The sequence below is a fragment of the Podarcis gaigeae genome, assembly GCF_964106915.1.
Source record: "Podarcis gaigeae genome assembly, chromosome: 3".
Taxonomy (NCBI): Eukaryota; Metazoa; Chordata; class Lepidosauria; order Squamata; family Lacertidae; genus Podarcis; species Podarcis gaigeae.
This window is the reverse complement of record NC_139680.1, coordinates 1,378,669-1,398,922: the sequence shown is the minus strand read 5'-3', so window position 1 is coordinate 1,398,922 and position 20,254 is coordinate 1,378,669. Positions and strand designations below refer to the sequence as shown.

The 20,254-nt window shown below is 46.3% G+C and overlaps 2 protein-coding genes across 3 annotated transcripts in view; both read left to right on the top strand.

The window, feature by feature from the left end:
- CD2AP (CD2 associated protein) overlaps positions 1–7,874 on the top strand; it is a 38,419-nt gene extending 30,545 nt beyond the window's left edge. For both annotated transcript variants that reach the window (XM_083730328.1, XM_083730327.1), the window contains exons 16-19: positions 353–540; positions 2,443–2,506; positions 4,294–5,796; positions 5,861–7,874. In XM_083730328.1, coding sequence (XP_083586454.1) covers positions 353–540; positions 2,443–2,506; positions 4,294–4,335 — 294 coding nt within the window. In that variant the 3' untranslated portion in view covers positions 4,336–5,796; positions 5,861–7,874. The remainder of the gene's footprint in view (positions 1–352; positions 541–2,442; positions 2,507–4,293; positions 5,797–5,860) is intronic.
- The window catches only part of LOC310840430 (uncharacterized protein), a gene marked incomplete at its 5' end in the record, with an annotated part of 135,589 nt that extends 122,565 nt beyond the window's left edge, over positions 1–13,024 (top strand). Inside the window, one exon of the mRNA XM_083730391.1 lies at positions 12,934–13,024. The remainder of the gene's footprint in view (positions 1–12,933) is intronic.
- Between the last annotated feature and the right edge of the window lie 7,230 nt (positions 13,025–20,254).

Below are 20,254 nucleotides of genomic sequence, written 5' to 3'. Positions count from 1 at the left end.
CTGAAATAAGCCTGGCTTTCCACGGTGTGGGAAATACAAGGAACAGCTTTTTCAGCCACTGTCGAGTGACAGGAGTGAGTCTGTGGCCCTCCAAATGTTGCTGCACTTCCACTTCCACCCCCCTTGGTTATTGTGCAGGCTGTCAGGGGCTGATGGGAGGGAGTCCCTCAGCTTCTAAGGGCCGCAGGCGAGCCTCCCCTGCCACCGGCAGCTGTCTTCCCAGGGGTCACTGGAAGTATTTCAAGCTTCACTTATTTGCAGACTTTACTTGTCCTTCAATATACAATTTTGACAGCTTGCATTATTTGCATAGTGTACATTTACTTATTAGATGACTTCCTTCTTATTTCAGCCATCTCTATTTGCTCAGCCACTTCTGTCTTCATCACCCAGACCAAATTCTTTTGTACTCGGTGCTGTTACTGGGGAAATGAAACTTAAACAGGAAATAGATGAAAGGGAGAAGCCTTCTCTGGAAGACCTCAGGTCACAGGTTTTTGACCTGCTAGCTGTCGTAGAAACACTAAAGAAAGAACATGGGTAAGTGCTAATTTCACTGGATTTGTAGATGAAAGATACAGCAGATTTATGTCATGGCTCTTTTGTGCAAGGATTTTAGCATAGCCTCCTGTATTAATATTATATGATGTCTTAAGGGCAGGGTGGGGAGTGGGTTGGCATCAAGTGGGGATCAGCAGGGGCAGTAAGGTTTTATTTGTTTGTTTTAAAAAAGAATCTATCTTGCATTTTTTTTATAAAATGGACCAATTGGGATGTGTGTGTGGATATGACCATCCAAGATTTAAGCACTAGCCTGCTAGGCTTCAGCTTTTATCTAGCCAGCATTTTATTCATTTATTTGTTCAATCCATTTAAATACCTCCCAATGTTCCACCTTTGCTCCCTTATGGATTGCAAGGGAGCAGGCCTTTTCTAAGGTTCTCCATCGAGACGCTGAGCAGACCCAGGTGTCCTTAGCTTTAAGGTGTGGGTCTCATGTGCCTTCAGATGATACCCTGAGACTTGAGGAAACTATACTACAGTGGAGTCACATCGCACATGCATTGAACCTGTTCAAATTCAGTCTTAACTTCCTGGGCTCGAGCTGATCTCCAGGCAGAAATAAAAGCCTGGAATGGAAGTGCAGCTTCTGCCTGGGTCTCCCTCCAGCTCCCTTTTTGTCTTGCTGCTTCCCACTGTTTCAGCCGAGGAAGCCGGGTGCCACTCTGCACCCTCCCCTCTGCGGTGTCACAGTGAGGAGGACAGAGTCTGGAGCAGGCACTTGTCTCCCATGGCTGGGACAGCCAGCAGAGAAGCAGTGGTGGTTCCTGTGGTGGCCTTCCAAGCAAGGGTTGCAGCAGAGGAGTGGCAGGAAGACAGGGATGCAGGCCGAAGGTGCAGCTCCATTGCAGACCTGTTCCTGCCCTGTTCTTCTGCCTGCGTTTCTCAGGGTTTGCTTCCCTTCTGTCTCAGTGTCTCTCCAAGGGAGCCAGGTTGCCTATCGGCACTCTCTCCTCCTTGCCTCAACAACCCAGGGAGCAGGGAAAGCAGTTGTGGAGAACCGAGGGAAGGCAGTGGAGAAACAAGTAGGACATTCACACAGGGCTGCCCCCTGCTTGCCAGCCAGCAGCCAAGAAGTTTGGCATTAAGCATTTTTGCACTGCCTCTGGAACAAAATTCCTGCATGTGATGTGGTTCTACCGTGCTGTAGCCTGCTCCATACCTCTCAGCCCTTCCTTTGAACCATCAGTCATGGGGTGTTTTCCTTGTTTCTTGTTTCATTGGTTGGTGGTGGCAGTTCTTTGTTTTTCTGAGGGTGGGTCTGAGCCAAGACAGAGGAAAGCAGGAAGGGGCAGCCTCAGAAAGAAGACAAGCCGTTCTCCAGTGTGCCAGTTCCTGTATTCCCACACTTTGGCTGCAATCCCTTACCCTCTTACCTGGGAGAAAGCCCCCTTGAACTCATCAGGTCTTACTTCTGTGTAAACATATATAGGATTGTTTTTACTAACAAGCTGTCGTGGGTGCTACTTGTATGAGAAACCCTGTAGGATAATATTTTAAAGACATTCCCTCTAGTGGTAAAAAAAAGGGGAGGGAGCAGTCGAAATGTTTATGCAAGGCCCAGTTATAAAAATGAAATGAGTGTCAGTAAAGCTCTTTAGTTGCAAATTAACATAGTTTAGTGGTCAGATTTTGCATGATTGTTTAGGAACTATATAAAGCAATATGAATGAGTTGGATTTAAACCAGCCGATGTTCTTGCTGATTTAGATCCACACTGTGTAATTCTGGAGGCAATGCACTTGCGCAACTTTCCTCTGTGGCCGTTCTTTCTGCTTTGAGTCTGGGCATAGTTTATATACTATCATGTTTCTTCAACCACAAAAAGAAGTAAAATTTCACATGGCAAAATTTAACTAGGTTTGCCTTTAACTTTTAAAGGAAGGAACTGGAAAAACTGAAAAGGGAGTTGGAGAAAGAGAAGCAGATGCGAAGTAACCTAGAGGTAATGTGTTTTAATAAGTTATTTGAAGCAGTAGGAGGCTTTGTTTTTCATAATTCCATTATTTTTAGAAGTTGAATGAGGGGCTATTGTTTAATAAAGCAGCCCCTATTGGGGTGGGAGGGGTGGACCGTGGCAATATGCTGCCCTGTGCAAGACCATTTGATGCGTTCCCCACTGGCCTTGCAGAGCCAGGCTTTGGGAAGGAGGTGTGGGGCTCTGGCAGAGTCCTAGAGCCATTTACCTCCTTTCCTAAGACAGGTAAATACTTGCTCAACTTGAGGAAGGGAGCAAGAGGACTCTAGGGCCCTCTCAGAGTCCTCACACCTCCTTCCCAAAGACAGGCAAGCAGTTACTGGGCCTTGAGCAGGTGCCCTCCTCGGCTGCATGCCCAGTGTGACTGCATGGCTCGCTCTGTCCTAAATTCAACTCTGCCACTAAAAAATGCTTCACACATTGACTTTATTGTTTTGCTGACGGGGAGAAGAATTCCCCCAAATACAAAGTAGAGACACTAGACTGAATAGGAAACTTGGGGGAACAATATTGGAGCATTGTTTTTCCTGAGATATCTCCCAGTCCTTAGGTTGAAATCCAGGTGTTGCCATTTCCACGAGTGTTGTTTTGAGAGCAGGAAGGGGGGGCATTCAAAATGGCTAAAACCTTTTCTAGAAAACTGGGTATATACACCATATTTTTTGCTCTATAAAACTCACTTTTTCCCTCCTAAAAAGTAAGGAGAAATGTGTGTGCGTCTTATGGAACGAATGCAGGCTGCACAGCTATCACAGAAGCCAGAACAGCAAGAGGGATTGCTGCTTTCACCGTGCAGCGATCCCTCTTGCTGTTCTGGCTTCTGGGGTTAAGAATATTTTTTTTCTTGTTTTCCTCCTCCAAAAACTAGGTGCGTCTTGTGGTCTGGTGCGTCTTATAGAGCGAAAAATACAGTATATGCCTCATTTAAGATTGTTTAGCAGCTGTTCATGACTAAATTAATCATAATTTTATGCTGTATCACTTTGATGTAGGTTTGTATTAAGGAACAGTTTTTTCATAGAATTGTAGAATTGGAAGGGGCCATGAGGCTCATCTAGTACCTCCTGCAAGGCAGGAATCTTGCCTAAAGTGGGGGCTTGAACCCACGATCCCGTGATTGAGTCTCATGCTCTACCAACAATGCTAGGTGCCAAAATATTGAGGGGATGAGCCCATGCTTCTGCCATGTTTCTTTATGAATCACACCTTAAGCTTAAGTAGCCTCACTTGCAATTAGTCTAGAAGCAGATAATGAATAACATGAAATTATCATCATTTGTGCTAGTGAAAAGCTTTAGAATTATTATTTTTTAAACCACAGTTTCAGTACACATTTGTATTCAACGCATTCAGCTGTGAGCAAATATGTTTATCTGCTGGAGTGTTTTATGGTACAAAACCTAACTCAGGTTAGATGCACATTAATTTCACAAAGATGTTTCAATGGCTGGATGGCTCAATGAATACAATTGAAATTCTTAAGCTTTTCACTAGCGCTACAATAGAAGATACAGAACTTGTGGGCGCCTGATGTTGTTGGCCTGCAACTCCCCTCCTCCCTGACCGATGGCCAGGCTGCCCGGGGCAGATGGGAGTCTGACCACATCTGGGGAGGGGGCACAGGCTCCCCCATCCCGGCTCTGGTGATCAGCTTTCCTACCAAAGATGTTGTAGCACGTATTTAAGCATTACTGGAAAATATAGACAAAGTTATTCATTTCTGTATTAAAAGTTTTAATGTGTCTCATCCACAGGTGGAAATAGAGAAGCTGAAGAAAGCTGTCATAACCACATGAAAGAGCCGTAGACCTTGCCAGGATTTCAGAGTCAAAATACAAATGAAGCTAACTTGACTTTTCTTTTTTTACTTCAAACCAATGAATGGGCAGCATTCCATAAAAAAAGGATAAATGAATATAATCTTCTATTTAGTGAGCTAAGAGAAGAAAATGAACCGCTTTTTTGTTTCTTACCAATATAGGAGGGGCCTTATTTCTTACTGTGCTGGAATCACAGACCTTTGTTTCCTTGGTTTGCTTGAAAATACTACTGAATCTGTATAAAAAGAGGGGTTCTTATTAGATTTTTATTGAGCATCTATAGTCTAATTTTTAAGAGATCTGTACTATATATATAAGGCAGTATTCTTTGCAAAGAAACTCTGTAAAGGAGCCTCTAGGGAGGCACCTGGTCTATCCTTGTACTTATCACAGCCACTGCTTTCCCCACAATGCTAAAGGGAATATGATGTTTGTATTTTTTTAATTTTTTTTTTGCATTTCTACCCAGGGTTACACTGTTGTGCCTGTCTGCAGAGAGAGTATTAATAATATGCTGTTTTATAGTTCAGGATGATGCTGGGAGTTTGTTCTTGCTATGGAGCAGAAAAGTCACAACTGCTTAATAGTTTGAGAAGAATATTCTGTCACTTGCACTATAGGAGTCATGAAAGGGACTTGGGGTTGGACCCCACACAAACCCCCACACCCAGGTCAATGCTTAATTTCCACAAGGAATGTGGGCATAAGGTTGAAATGGTCTTGTAATTCACCCTGTTGTGCCTAAATATTGCAGCACATGGCATGCTAAGCAATTCTTCACTTTCATAAATTTTATTCTAACACTACAGTATCTTACAGCTTCATACAGATTTTTAGCACTAATCCTAATAGCATTATTAAAATCTTCATGTGACAGTGAAGTGTTTAGAGCTACCCACCTGTTGGCGACATGCAATCTTGCCGCAGCTGCTGCTACCTACACTAAGGCACAAGAGGATTCGTAGAGACTGGATTCTTGTGTACATCATAGAACTGCAATGTGCTCCTAAATGAAAGGAGTTGATTTTCTTTGGAAGAAAAGACTTCTTTTTGGAGTCATTTTGCCCCTCCCCATTTCTTCCTACAAAGGAGGAAAACTAAAAAGGCTCCACGTTGCATTCAAGCCAATGCTAAAAATACAAAACCCATTCTGTCTCTTGTTTCTCCTTCATTTCTTTTCTAAAAGAGTATAAAAAGGCAATATTTCTAGAGTGGTTTTTAGTTAACCAAATTAAAATAATGTGAAATCTTAACTTTTCCCGTGTCAGTAGTTTTCATGTTCATCTCCTCTCCTTTAATTAAACAAAACTTGGATGGCATAAGTATTTTGTCATAGTTGTATAAGAATACCAACAATTATTAATTGTTAGCAAGTGCAGAAATCTGAATTTCTACTTGCAGGTATATCACTTGTGAATTAGTGGATTAAAATGCTTGGCAGGGGGTTGGACTTGATGGCCCTTGTGGTCTCTTCCAACTCTATGATTCTATGAAAATGTAGGAACGGAAATGGGTGTCTAAAAACAAAATGCCTGTTTGGTTACCATATTGGTGCTTAACTAATGACAAACATCTAATGAATCAGTTGTTAATGTTGTTGTTTTTTGTTGTTGTTGCCATTTTTCACACTTGCTAACTTACTAGTCAAACCATCAGTCTAGTGCAGCCTTTCTTAACCTTGAGTTCCCAAATATTGCCGGACTCACATCATCCCTGACTGCTGCTGGCTATGGATGATGGCAGTTGTAGTCCAACAACATCTGGGGACCCATGGTTAAGAAAGGCAGATCTAGGAAATCTAATCTGATACTAATTCATAATTTTTGTTGGTCAACAACTTTTGTCTTGTCTTACTAGCCAGACCTGTGACTTGTGTTGCCATTGATTCATCCTCCCACTGAGTCTCCTGGCATGTGCAGAGGACGTGGGGAGGAGGGCGTCTGCCCAAGAGTTGGACTTTCTGCAGAGGGTTCAAATGGCACCTTCCTGCTGCTGTTGCTGCTGCAGAAGCTCAAGGAAAAGCGGAGGAGACAGGTGACTGCCATCCTACAGGTTGTGCTTTTGCTGCAGCCTTGAAAAGCCCAAAGGGGGAGCAAGAAGCCATCTCTTCCACCGCCCTGGTTCATGTAAAAAAGAAGGGGCCATTTCTTTCCTTTCCATTGGGATTTTTACAGGAGTACTTTGCTCCTGGAGCTTTCTACAAAAACGCAGTTTGCCGGACTGAAACTGCCACTCCTTTCTTCTCTATTCTCCATGAAGGAAAAGGGAGGTGATTTTGTTTGCACTGCAAGTTGGGCCTTTTTAGAAACACCAGCCACACTCTCCTGCTGTCTCCTGCCAAACAGCAGCTGCTTTCCTTTGCCATAAAAAAGGCTTTTCAAGAATTTTTAGGAGTAGCATTTCTTTACTGCCTCTCAAAAAAACACCCTCTATGGAAAAGAAAAGAGGAACAGTTTCTCTCCATTTCTGTTGGGTTTTTGCAGAAAACTACCATGAGGTGCTAAAAGGTTTTTAAAAAAAGAAAAAGGGGAAAAAGAAACAACAGAAGCCCAATTTGTGGGAGGCAAAACACCTTATCCTTATGTTCTTTCTTGGAGAAGTATTTCCCCACAAACAGAACTTTGGGTGGAAGCACAGATGCCTGTCGGACTTGGGGTGAGGGCCGGCCAGAACAGAAGAGGGGCCAGTTGGCCTGGGCCTCTGATTTTGAAGGGATGCCCTCTGAGCCCCACTGGCAGAGGCAAAGGAGGACCCTTGGGTCAAGATAATTGGTATTGTAAAGAAAGTCAAGGGCACAAAATATAAATATTTTAAAAAGATTCAGAAGAGATTAATGCAGATAAAAATAGATAGGTGTAGAAATGGGGCCTACATTTGTCCTGTCTGGTTTGGGCCCCCAACTCGTTTTGCGTGGCCCTGGGCGAGGGGCCCTTGTCCTTACAACCTGGCGGTAGTTCAGCTGCATCACAAATACTAGTCTGTGCTCTCTCAGATAAATGGGCAACGAAATAGCTCCTCTCTGATCCCAGCTTGTTGAAGTTTTATTCTTGTGCAGAACAAGAAGTGAGTCTACTGGAAAAAAAGTTCTTTTATGTGGTCTTCACATAAAATTCAGAGTGTAAGGCAAAATGGTATTAATTATCAGTTGTTGTATGACAGTTTTGTCTGCCTTGAAGCTCATAGCAGATGAATAGGACCTGACAATCAATGAAATCGGACGTGTTAATTATTAAATGGCCTTTTTTGCTGCAGCAATAAATGATGAAGTGCAATGACTTGATTTCATAATAATAATAATAAAAATATTCTAAAAGATGCTGCTATGAGTATTTTTAGCAATAGAGGTCTCACTGATATGTCTTAAATTAATATTGTATAATGGGAAATAGGGAACGTATGCAGACATTCCAAAGAATGCAAGTTATTTCAAGCAGTTATGCTTCACTGACTTCTTCACAGGTGCTGTAAAATTATGCATGCCATTGAAACTCCACAATAAAATTATATGCTGTTAATATGTTATGTGATTTTACCTCCATAAACATTCAGACCCCTTAGATGTAATTCAGCTAGATGTAACATAGAACAAAATATTTCCATGCTTTAAAGAGTCCACACTGCAATATGGAAATAATTCAACCATATTGCTACCACTGATATTCATTATTTGTATTGAGGTGATGGCTATTATGGTTCTCTTTTGTTCTGCCCTTTTTAACTGCCATAATATTCTCATTTGGAAGCTATAGAAAGTTGAGTGCAACTTTTTTTGGGTGGGGGGGGTGTTTCAGAATCCCTAGTGAGAGTTCTTTTCATTTCACTTATTTCCAGCCCTCCATACAGTTTGTTTTCAGACGGGAAAAGACAATCCAATGTCATGTGGGCTTCTTGTTTGTGGGTTTCTTTAAAAGTCCAAATTTATACACCCAGCTGCAAAACTGGAAATCTTTCCCCATAGACATAGATGTCTATAGGGTGGTGCTATATATTTATGCCCCTTCATTTTTGTATACGAAGAATATAGATGCATGTTTTCATAATCTAAATGTAACAAAAAATTCTATATGACAAGATTTTAAGTGGAAAGTTCTCTTTTGAGGGGATTGTTGATCAGTACCCTTGGTAATAGCTTGAAAAACACAGCTCTACTGGGGACTGTTAGAAAATATCCTTTACTGTATATTCTTAAAGCCAAATGGCATTAGCCTATTAAAATGTTTAATCTGTTCTTTAGATACATTTCGCCTCTCATGTCTTCCTTTCTGCGGTTCAAGCATACAAAACAATACCAGCACTGTCCACTTGGAAAGAAATGGGCATCCGGGGATGTTGCCCCGTCTTTCCGCTGGCACTGCCTTCGCACACCCCGTGGCTGCTCTGGAGAGAAGAGCAGCAGCTGAGGACAGGGCTATGTGGGGCAAGGGATGTGCGCTGAGTAGGACAAGGTGCCTGCAGGTGAGAAGGAAGCGGCTGGGGCTATTTCACACCTTGGCTGAAACCGGTGAGGGCCTTTGCCCTTCCTTCGTGGTGCCAAGAGACATCATTGTTCCATTTGTCGTGTAATATAAATGGGAACATTTCCAGTAGTGGAGCTCGGCCTGTGCCTGCTCTCCAAGATTTTCTGGATTGTAAACTTCCTTGGTAAAGTGATATACATAATTATTTGTCATCCTTTTTACTGTGTTTAAAATTACTTGTTTTAGTTATTATTATTATTGCCTCTGTGGATAACTGCAGGATCACAAATGGAGCTGATTGGTTAATGCCCCTTCAGATCATAGTGAAACTGGAGCCCACAGATACCTGCCAGTGAGCAAGGTGAAGTCCCCCCCCCCCAGCTTTTTTTACTTTCTCCTCTTCATTATTTTACAAGGCATGGCTTGGGGCTCATCTGCATGCTCCAGTTGTTCTGCTATGGTATTCCGACTTCCCCAACCACAGTATAGGGGGAAATCCTGTGCGCTGAATTTATTCTCCAGTGATAGTTTTGCATAGAAGTTGTCAAAGCAATATTTTCCCTTAAAGCTGCTTTGAGCATAAAACACTAAGATTGCCTTCTCTCCTTTGGATGACATTTTAAATAAATGCCAAACAGTTCAGCTGTTCCTAATTATTCCTGCTACATGATCATACAATTGTAGAGTTGGAAGGGACCCCAAGGGTCATCTAGTCCAATCTGCCTCAATGCAGGAATCTCAACTAGAGCATCCATTACAGATTTTGCTTCAAACCTCCAAAAAAGGAGAGCCCACCTCTTCCCAAGGGAGTCCACTCCACTGTCTAACATCTCTTACTGTCAGAAAGTTCTTCCTGATGTTTAGTAAGAATCTCCTTCCTTGTAACTTGAAGCCATTGGTTCAAGCAAGAGAAAACAACCTTGTTCCATCTTTCATGTGACAGCCCTTGAGATATTTGAAATTGGGGAAAACATTTGCCCACCACCCAGTAAGGGTAAATTGTGGCCAGCTCCAGAGATGGCATACTTGGGGGCTCCTTTGGGAGAACAAGAGGGGGTAAGATCTTGCAGATCTTTGTCTACTCTCCAGCACACTGCCTTTTAGACTCTTCTGAAGGAACGACAGCAGGACATCTTCCCTTGAGCTTTTTCTATCTGTTGAAATCAGCTTTGCAATACAGGCATATGCTTAAATACCATTACCTTAGTTTTGTGATTGGTGGGTAACTTGTCATGTGAATGCTAAAGCTCCATCAACATATTCTGGGATTGTGTGTGAGAGATACTTCACTAAAAGAAATTGCCAATGGGGTGATGCTGCCACCTGGGGGTGCTGTGTGCAAGGCTGGGCCAAAGCACTTTGGCACCTTGGGCAGACTCCAAAATGGTGTCCCCACGCCCTGCCAGGGAGGAAGAGGGGAGGGAAGATCTACCTTCGGATGAAGGCAGGAAGAAAGATAAACATCTGGATCTGCCCCTGTGAATCCTGATGCCTGTCAGGCTTTGGGCCAGCTTCCTTCTCACTTCGACTGTAGATAAGCAATGCAAGATAAAGCAGTCTCTTGCCAGCATCAAAAACGTTTAATGAACGCAGCAAAAAAAAAACCATTTTCGCAGTGCAGGTGCTCCCCATTAAGTTCCTCCCACTTCCACCCCCCCCTCTCATTTACCCAATCTCAACCAATAGCCTTCTGTGAAGTTACCTTATCCAGTCTCCTAGCCCTGGGACTAAGAGTCTGTATACCTTCCAGTGTGGGAGATTTGGTTAACTTGTTATGTTGTGGATGAACATATCAGATGACACAGCGATTCTTCCAAAGCAGCTCTTGTAACAGAACAGAACTGAACTGAACTGAAGCCAGTCTGCTTATATAGAGCTCAACTACAATGCAACAGCAACCATTTTCTGTAACTATCCAGTCACTGAATGTCACTTTCGATCCCTTATTTGCATATGTGGACCTGAATTATCTACAGTATCCCCCTGCTGGCCCAGGGTGAGAACTTGAGTACATAACACCCCTCCCCACCGAGATAAGTCGTTAGTTACAATCGTGATGGTTTCCTTATATACAGCACTACACGGAATGGTTCATTTAGGCACAAAAGCATATCGGTTACATTTCACATACTTCCATTAGATCGGCAGTGTTACATGTCCAACAACATAGTCCTTTAAATAAGTTGGGTGCTTGGAAACTCTGCCAGACTGCCGGGGACTGGTACCCAGGTCCGGGGGGCCCGCCCGATTCTTGCTGAGGCTGTGGCGCAACCTTAGGTGGCGTTGAAACCAAGTCCCCTGGATGCGCTGCTGGGGGTGCGACCTCCGCAAGTGGAGTTGGCGGAATGTCAGGCACGGCAGTGGTCTGAGTCTGTGATAAGTCTGGCAGACCCTCTGAAGTGGCTTGGTTCGGCTCAACGCCTGCAATTTGCGAGAGAGGTGTAGGTGGAGCCTCGCCATCGGTAAGTGTCTGTTCCGGAGCCACAAGTGCAGCTGGGGGCACTGCGGTAGTGTCCAAGTCCCCCACCCTGCGCCTAAGCTGGTCTATGTGCCGGCGCCACAAACATCCATTTTTTAGTGCCATCTGGTACGAGCGAGGTCCAGTGACTCCCACTACAGTGGCTGGCACCCAAGGATTGTCCCCCACAAAGTTCCGGGCAAAGACCTGGTTTCCTGGAACAAATGACCGTGGCGTGTTGGCACAGCCCGGGGGTTCGGCCACGGCAAAGTCCGGGTGCAGCTGGTCGAGCGGAGATCTGAGGCGGCGGCCCATAAGCAGTTCAGCAGGACTCCGCCTTGTGGCCGCATGAGGGGTGAAGTGTTGCACGAACAAGTATTCATAGAATCATAGAATCATAGAGTTGGAAGAGACCACAAGGGCCATCGAGTCCAACCCCCTGCCAAGCAGGAAACACCATCAGAGCACTCCTGACATATGGTTGTCAAGCCTCTGCTTCAAGACCTCCAAAGAAGGAGACTTCACCACACTCCCTGGCAGCAAATTCCACTGTCGAACAGCTCTTACTGTCAGGAAGCTCTTCCTAATGTTTAGGTGGAATCTTCTTTCTTGTAGTTTGGATCCATTGCTCCGTGTCCGCTTCTCTGGAGCAGCAGAAAACAACCTTTCTCCCTCCTCTATGTGACATCCTTTTATATATTTGAACATGGCTATCATATCACCCCTTAACCTCCTCTTCTCCAGGCTAAACATGCCCAGCTCCCTTAGCCGTTCCTCATAAGGCATCGTTTCCAGGCCTTTGACCATTTTGGTTGCCCTCCTCTCGACACGTTCCAGTTTGTCAGTGTCCTTCTTGAACTGTGGTGCCCAGAACTGGACACAGTACTCCAGGTGAGGTCTGACCAGAGCAGAATACAGCGGCACTATTACTTCCCTTGATCTAGATGCTATACTCCTATTGATGCAGCCCAGAATTGCATTGGCTTTTTTAGCTGCCGTGTCACACTGTTGACTCACGTCAAGTTTGTGGTCAACCAAGACTCCTAGATCCTTTTCACATGTACTGCTCTCAAGCCAGGTGTCACCCATCTTGTATTTGTGCCTCTCATTTGTTTTGCCCAAGTGCAATACTTTACATTTCTCCCTGTTAAAATTCATCTTGTTTGTTTTGGCCCAGTTCTCTAATCTGTCAAGGTCGTTTTGAAGTGTGATCCTGACCTCTGGGGTGTTAGCCACCCCTCCCAGTTTGGTGTCATCTGCAAATTTGATCAGGATGCCCTTGAGTCCATCATCCAAGTCGTTGATAAAGATGTTGAATAAGACCGGGCCCAAGACAGAACCCTGTGGCACCCCACTAGTCACTCTTCTCCAGGATGAAGAGGAACCATTGATGAGCACCCTTTGGGTTCGGTCAGTCAGCCAGTTACAAATCCACTGAGTGGTAGCATAGTCAAGACCACATTTTACCAGCTTCTTTACAAGAATATCATGGGGCACCTTGTCAAATGCCTTGCTGAAATCAAGGTAGGCTACATCCACTACGTTCCCTTCATCTACCAGGCTTGTAATTCTGTCAAAAAATAAGATCAGGTTAGTCTGACATGACTTATTTTTCAGAAATCCATGCTGACTATTGGTGATCACAGCATTCCTTTCTAGGTGCTCACAGACTGTTTGCTTAATGATCTGCTCCAGAATCTTCCCTGGTATTGATGTCAGACTGACTGGGCGGTAATTATTTGGGTCCTCTCTTTTCCCCTTTTTGAAAATAGGGACAACATTTGCCCTCCTCCAGTCTGCCGGGACTTCGCCTGTTCTCCAGGAATTCTCAAAGATGACTGCCAGTGGTTCTGAGATCACATCTGCCAGTTCTTTTAATACTCTTGGATGCAGTTCATCTGGCCCTGGAGACTTGAATACATCTAGACTAGCCAAGTATTCTTGTACTATCTCCTTAGTTATTCTGGGCTGTGTTTCCCCTGCTGAATCATTTGCTCCAAATTCTTCAAGTCGGGCATTGTTTTCTTTATTGGAGAAGACTGAGGCAAAGAAGGCATTGAGGAGTTCAGCCCTTTCTGTGTCCCCTGTTTGCATTTCACCATCTTCTCCTCTGAGTGACCCCACTGTTTCTTTGTTCTTCCTTTTGCTACGAACATACCCATAAAAGCCTTTTTTGTTGCTTTTAACCTCTCTAGCAAGCCTGAGTTCATTCTGTGCTTTAGCTTTTCTGACTTTGTGTCTACACGTGCTGGCTATTTGTTTGAATTCCTCTTTGGTGGTTCCCCCCCCCCCTTTTCCATTTTTTTACACATCCTTTTTTAATCTTAACTCAGTTAAAAGTTCTTTAGATAGCCACCCTGGCTTCTTTAGGCACCTTCCATGTTTCCGTCTCATTGGTATTGCCTGAAGTTGTGCTTTTACTATCTCCCTCTTAACAAACTCCCAGCCATCATGAATTCCCTTTCCTTTTAGTATTACTGTCCATGGGATCTCACCCAGCACTTCCCTAAGTTTTATGAAGTCGGCTTTCTTAAAGTCAAGAAACTGAGTCCTAGTATGCTTGGCTGCTCCTTTCCGCTGTATAGTAAACTTCATAAGAGCATGATCACTCGCGCCTAATGATCCTTCCACTTCTACCCCACTAACCAGGTCATCAACATTGGTTAGGACCAGATCTAAAATGGCTGTTCCTCTTGTTGCTTCTCCCACTTTCTGGACAATGAAGTTGTCTGCAAGGCCAGTGAGGAATCTGTTTGACCTCATGCTCTTGGCTGAGTTTGACATCCAACAAATATCCGGGTAATTGAACTCCCCCATTACTACTATCTCCCTTCCTTTTGCATGCTTGGCCATCTGTTCCAGGAAGGCATCATCTATGTCCTCCGTTTGGCTTGGGGATCTATAGTAAACTCCCACAATGAGGTCCCTGTTATTCTTCTCTCCCTTAATTTTGACCCAAATGCTCTCACTTTGGCTTTGAGGTTATCAATCTTGGATCTCTTCACAGGTATACACATCCCTGACATATAACACCACTCCTCCTCCTTTCTTGTCTGGTCTGTTTCTCTGAAATAGATTGTATCCCTCCATTTTTACATTGCAATCGTGGGACGTATCCCACCAGGTTTCAGTGATGCCTATTATGTCATATTTAGTTTGCTGCACCAAGAGCTCAAGCTCATCTTGTTTATTTCCCATGCTTTGCGCATTAGTGTACAGACATTGAAGTCCATTAATCATTCCCCCGTGTCTCTTATTTAAGGATTTTTTCCTCCCACCACTAGGTCTGCGTGCTGTTTGCTCCATTTGGTCTATGACATTTGGATGATCATCTTCATCAATTGATAGACTCCTACCTTCAGGAGCACTGTCTCCCTCCCCCACATTAGTCAGTTTAAAGCCCTCCTGATGAGGTTTCTGAGATTTTTTGCAAAAACATTCCTCCCAACCGTTGTAAGGTGCAGCCCATCGCTTGCCAGAAGTCCATCTTCAAGAAACTGCAGTTCGTGATCTAAGAATCCAAACCGTTCCTGTTTACACCATTTGCAAAGCCAGTTGTTCACTTCCACTATTTTCCCCTCTCTCCCTGGGCCACGTCGTTCAACTGGGAGGACAGATGAGATGACAATTTGTGCATTTAATTGCTTCAATTTCCTGCCCAGAGCCTCATAATATCTTTTGATCTTCTGGAGGCTATTGCTTGCAGTGTCATTGGTTCCCACATGAACCAAGAGGAAGGGGTATTTGTCAGTGGGTTTTATGATTCCTTGCAGTCGTTCGGTTACATCTTGGATCTTAGCCCCAGGGAGACAGCACACTTCCCGAGACCTGATCGTGCCAGTCAGAAAAGGCAGAGGCAGCAGCACAGGTCATCGAGGCTTTGACAGCCAGAAGAGGCAGAGGCAGCAGCACAGGTCATCGAGGCTTTGACAGGCATAAAAGGAAGAGGCAGCAGCGCAGGTCGTCGTGGCTTTGACAGCCAGAAGAGGCAGAGGCAGACGTGCAGGTCATCGAGGTTTGAAAGCCAGAAGAGGCAGAGGCAACAGAACAGGTCGTCGAGGCTTTGACCGCCAGGATGGGCTGCGGAAGCATCGCAGGTCATTGAGGCTTTGACAGCCAGAAGAGGCGGAGGCAGCAGCGCAGGTCGTCGAGGCTTTGACAGCCAGAAGAGGCATGGGCAGCAACGCAGATTGTCGAGGCTTTGACAGCCAGACGGGGCAGCGGCAGCAGCGCAGGTCGTCAAGGCTTTGACAGCCAGAAGAGGCGGAGGCAGCAGTGCAGGTCATTGAGGCTTTGACAGCCAGAGGAGGCAGAGGCAGCATCACAGGTCATCGAGACTTTGACAGCCAGAAAGGCGGAGGCAGTAGCGCAGATCGTTGAGGCTTTGACAGCCAGAAGGGGCAGCGGAAGCAGCACAGGTCATCGAGGCTTTAATAGCCAGAAGAGGCAGAGGCAGCAGCACAGGTCATCGAGGCTTTGACAGCCAGAAAAGGAAGAGGCAGCACCGCAGGTCGTCGAGTCGTTGACAGCCAGAAGGGGCAGCGGCAGCAGCACAGGTCATCAAGGCTTTGACAGCCAGAAAAGGAAGAGGCAGCAGCGCAGGTTGTCGAGGCTTTGACAGCCAGAAGAGGCATAGGAAGCATCACAGGTCATCGAGACTTTGACAGCCAGAAAGGCGGAGGCAGTAGCGCAGATCGTTGAGGCTTTGACAGCCAGAAGGGGCAGCGGAAGCAGCACAGGTCATCAAGGCTTTAATAGCCAGAAGAGGCAGAGGCAGCAGCACAGGTCGTCGAGGCTTTGACAGCCAGACGGTGCAGCAGCAGCGCAGGTCATCGTGGCTTTGACAGCCAGAAGAGGCAGAGGAAGCAGCGCAGGTCATCAAGGCTTTGACCGCCAGAAGGGTCAGAGGCAGCAGCGTAGATCGTTCAGGCTTTGACAGCCACAAGGGGCAGCGGCAGCAGCACAGGTCGTCGAGTCTTTGACAGCCAGAAGAGGCAGAGGGAGCAGCGCAGATCGTCGAGGATTTGACAGCCAGAAGAGGAAGAGGCAGCAGCGCAGGTCACCAAGGCTTTGATAGCCAGAAAAGGAAGAGGCAGCAGCGCAGGTCATCGAGGCTTTGACAGCCAGAAGGGGCAGAGGCAGCAGCGTAGATCGTTCAGGCTTTGACAGCCAGAAGGGGCAGCGGCAGCAGCATAAGGCGATCCGGAACCGGCCAACGCCTACCACGTGAATGTCGTTTCCCTGGTAGTCTCTCAGGTGGACGTGGTGAGAGTCGAGTTGCCTTTTGGACACCCTGGGTGCCAGTCTTTTGATGGTGCTCCAAGACACTATGGACAGGGCAGACCCGGTGTCGATCTCCATGTAACATGGAGCTCCTTCAATGAGCACCGTGACGTTCAGCTTGCGTCGCGTAGGCGAGTCGGTTTGGCTAATCGTGGTTCCAGACGGGCAGCGGCAGTTGGTGAGAGCGAAACAGCTTTCCTTGGCGGACTGGAATGAAGACTTGGACTTGTGAGTCGGTGAAGGGGGGGGTGTCAGACAGAGCCGATCGGCAGACCTTAGCGATGTGGCCCCTTCTGGAACACGTCCGACAGATGGCACGGGACACTTGGCACGGGAATGGTTGCTTCCGCAGCCGGCACATTCTGGTTGGCCCTTGGACTTCTTTTGGAACTTCCTGCGCTCCCGCTTTGTCTGGTGCATGTCATCATCTTCACTGGAGGATGCCTCATCATTGCTGGCCTCTTCATGATGCACTGGAACTGGCTTCCTAGCAAGATGCGGGCTGCTGGACTTGCGGATCTCCTGGGCGGAGCGTTCAGCAGCTTCCAAGGCCACGGCCTCCTCAATGGCTTTCTGCAGTGTGAGGTCTGGCTTGGCAAGTAGACGCCGTTGCAGATGGATGTCCCGGACCCCGCAGACAATTCGATCCATCAGGGCATCGTCTAAGTCTTGGGAACTCGCAGTGCATTGCAGCCTGTCGGAGAGCAGCGGTGTAGTTGTTAATTGACTCCCCCTCTGCCTGGTTCCGGTGGTAGAACGCATAGCGGGCAGCAATCTTGGATGGCTTTGGCGCATAGTGGTTGCAGAGCTTCTCTTGAATCTTGTCCCATGGTGTTGCCTGGACTGATACAGGCGCAACCAATGCACGGGCCGTCTCGAACACCTCAGGCCCACAGAGGCTGAGGAATAGGCCCCGCTTACGCTCCTGTGATACTTCCGTCAGCTCGTTGGCTTGGAGGTAGCAGTCGAACCGAGTGAGGTAGGAGTCCCATGATTCAGAGGCTGGCGCAAACGGCGGTAGAGGCACAAGTGAAACCATGGTTCCGATGCCGATGTGGAGGCAATGGATAGAACACAGTGCTCTAGCCAGAATGGTCACCTCTGAATTGGTTCTGTTCAGTGATTTAGCTCGATGTTTCAGCTCAGTGATTCAGCTCCGCTCAGAGGGTGGCTGCATCTGGCTGTGCTCTGTTGTCCATCCATCCCATCCTCGTTGCCAGTGTTAAGTTGTGGGTGAATATATCAGACGACACAGTGATTCTTCAAACAGCTCTTGTTTATTCACAGGCCAGAACAGAACTGAACTGAAGGGTTCAGCCAGCCTGCATATATAGAGCTCCACTAGAACGCAACAGTAACCATTTTCTGTAACTATCCAATCACTGAACATCACTTTCGATCCCTTATTTGCATATGTGGACCTGAACTATCTACAGTATCCCCCTGCTGGCCCAGGGTGAGAACTTCAGTACATGACATAACTCTCCTCCCGTTTTGCCTCAATTCTGCCCAGCTTCCGTCCTCCGAACTGTGCCCCTCAGTCATTCCATCATTCCAGGTCAGTCCTCCTCTCCTGCTCTTGTAGAGCCCCAGGATCCTGGTTCTGTGCGGGGGGTGCTCCCACCACTTCTCACCAAAGTAGGACTCCCCAGCCTGATCCCTGACGCCGCCTGAGGACATTTGTATCGTGTGGGAAATACTATTTATATGAGTGCATAGGTTCTTAATTAAATCCCTAAAGCTAAATAAATCAGTCAGATGCTCGTTCTTGGAAGTAACACTTTTAATGTAAAACTCCCCTACAGCTCTCTTCACAATCTGAATTTGGTTATGAGTTTCCCTCTGGGGTGGAAAGGATAAAGGTTGTGTTGCCTGGTTATCTCTTTCATTTATCAGAATGTTACCATAATTTAAGTTGGCCCCAATGCTCCTCGAGCGTCAATATATCTGGCTGAATGTAAAAGTACACAATGTAAGCAAAAGCCTGATTTGTCTTAACTTTGCAGAGTGTTGATAATTAGAAGTTTTTGCTCTAATTAGTGGCTTGCCATTTTCTCAGCAGTTACAAAATGCTGTCCTTAAGGCATACAAGTGGCTATAGGGGGGGGTGGTCCATTGGAGTGGCATTCCTAAATGTGAGTGCAGAAACACCACAATAAAGCGTGTTTTAGAGTGCTTTTGCTGCAACTATTCTGCTGTACCTTGGGTTGTAGTAGCCAACAGGCAGAGGACTAAGCCAGGAGAGGCTAGTTGGGATCATCCTGGTCCCCATTCTCCCAGCCAAGAAGAGTATTATATCTTTGGCCCGCATCAGTTTGTTTGCCCTTTGAGATACCAGCCTGGAGGTAGGAGAGTGTTGGTTGCAGTTGCAGGGTGGGGCTGTGTTTGGTGGCTGGCTGAATGGATATCGGTGGGGTGGGAGGTCTGGGGCCTGACTTTGCTGTGGCAGGATACCACCTGTGGCAGTCACAGGGGAGGGCGCCCCCCACTGTCAGCCGCGGAATTGTAGGTCCTGTGACACCCTGGGGAGAGAGACTGGCAGAGGGGAAGACGTGAAGCAGACTTACTATCTTTTTCCTGAGAGTGCGGGATGTGCACACTGCTAGCCCGGAGCTTCTCATCTGTGGCCCGGATCTCCCAGTTGTATATGGTAATGCTGAATGATGGTGCTAAAATGGGTGGGCAGGTACCAGGGGGTTTCAAATATATTTTCTAATTTCAGGAGTGCCATCTTGGGCAGAGACCAGGGTGTCTGGTATCTGTTCCTTGTCCAGCCCTCCCCCTCCTCTTGAAGGAAGCACATCCATTAAGCCCTCGGATTGGACCATAATAAAAACATCCTCATCCATGATTTGTGCTTTGGATGTAAGTCAGAATCACAGAACTGTAGAGTTGGAAGGGACCACGAGGCTCATCTGGTCCAACCCCCGGCAATGCAAGAATCTTTTCCCCAATGGGGGACTCAAGCACATGACCCTGAGTTGAAGAGTCTCATGCTGTACCCTTGTCACCCACAGAAATTGACGGGTTGCGAGTTTCTTGTCCCCTCTTTCCTCCTTCAGATATTCATTTCCCTGGAAAGTCTACATGGGCTCAGCCAAGAAGCCCCCTGGGCAACGTGGAATCAGCTATGGGGTACGGGGGAAATGGCTATGATGCTTTCTAACTTAAACACAGATTTGACAGCAATAAAGAGGGGGAAAGAGGGAAATAATATACAGCAAATAACAAAACAGATCAGACAGTGTGAGAAAGACTTGGTCAAAAACCCCCAAAAATGAAAAGGCCAGACAAGATATTAAGATCCTACAAGCACACATTTCAAATTTAATTAACAAAGAAGTAGAGGAGGCGCAGGTTACAGCAACAGCCAAGGCGACATTTTTCCACCTTCGCCGCATCAAGCAGTTGGTCCCTTACCTTTCCCGCCCTGACTTGGCCACAGTGATCCATGCGACGGTCATCTCCAGGCTTGACTACTGTAATTCGCTCTATGCGGGGCTGCCCTTGAAGCTGTCCCAGAAACTCCAGCGGGTACAGAATGCTGCAGCGAGGCTCCTCACGGGGTCTCTGCCATGGGAGCATATTCACCCAGTGCTTTTCAAGCTGCACTGGCTCCCGATGGAGTACAGGGTCAGATTTAAGGTGCTGCTTTTGACCTTTAAAGCCCTTCACGGCCTAGGACCCTCGTACCTAC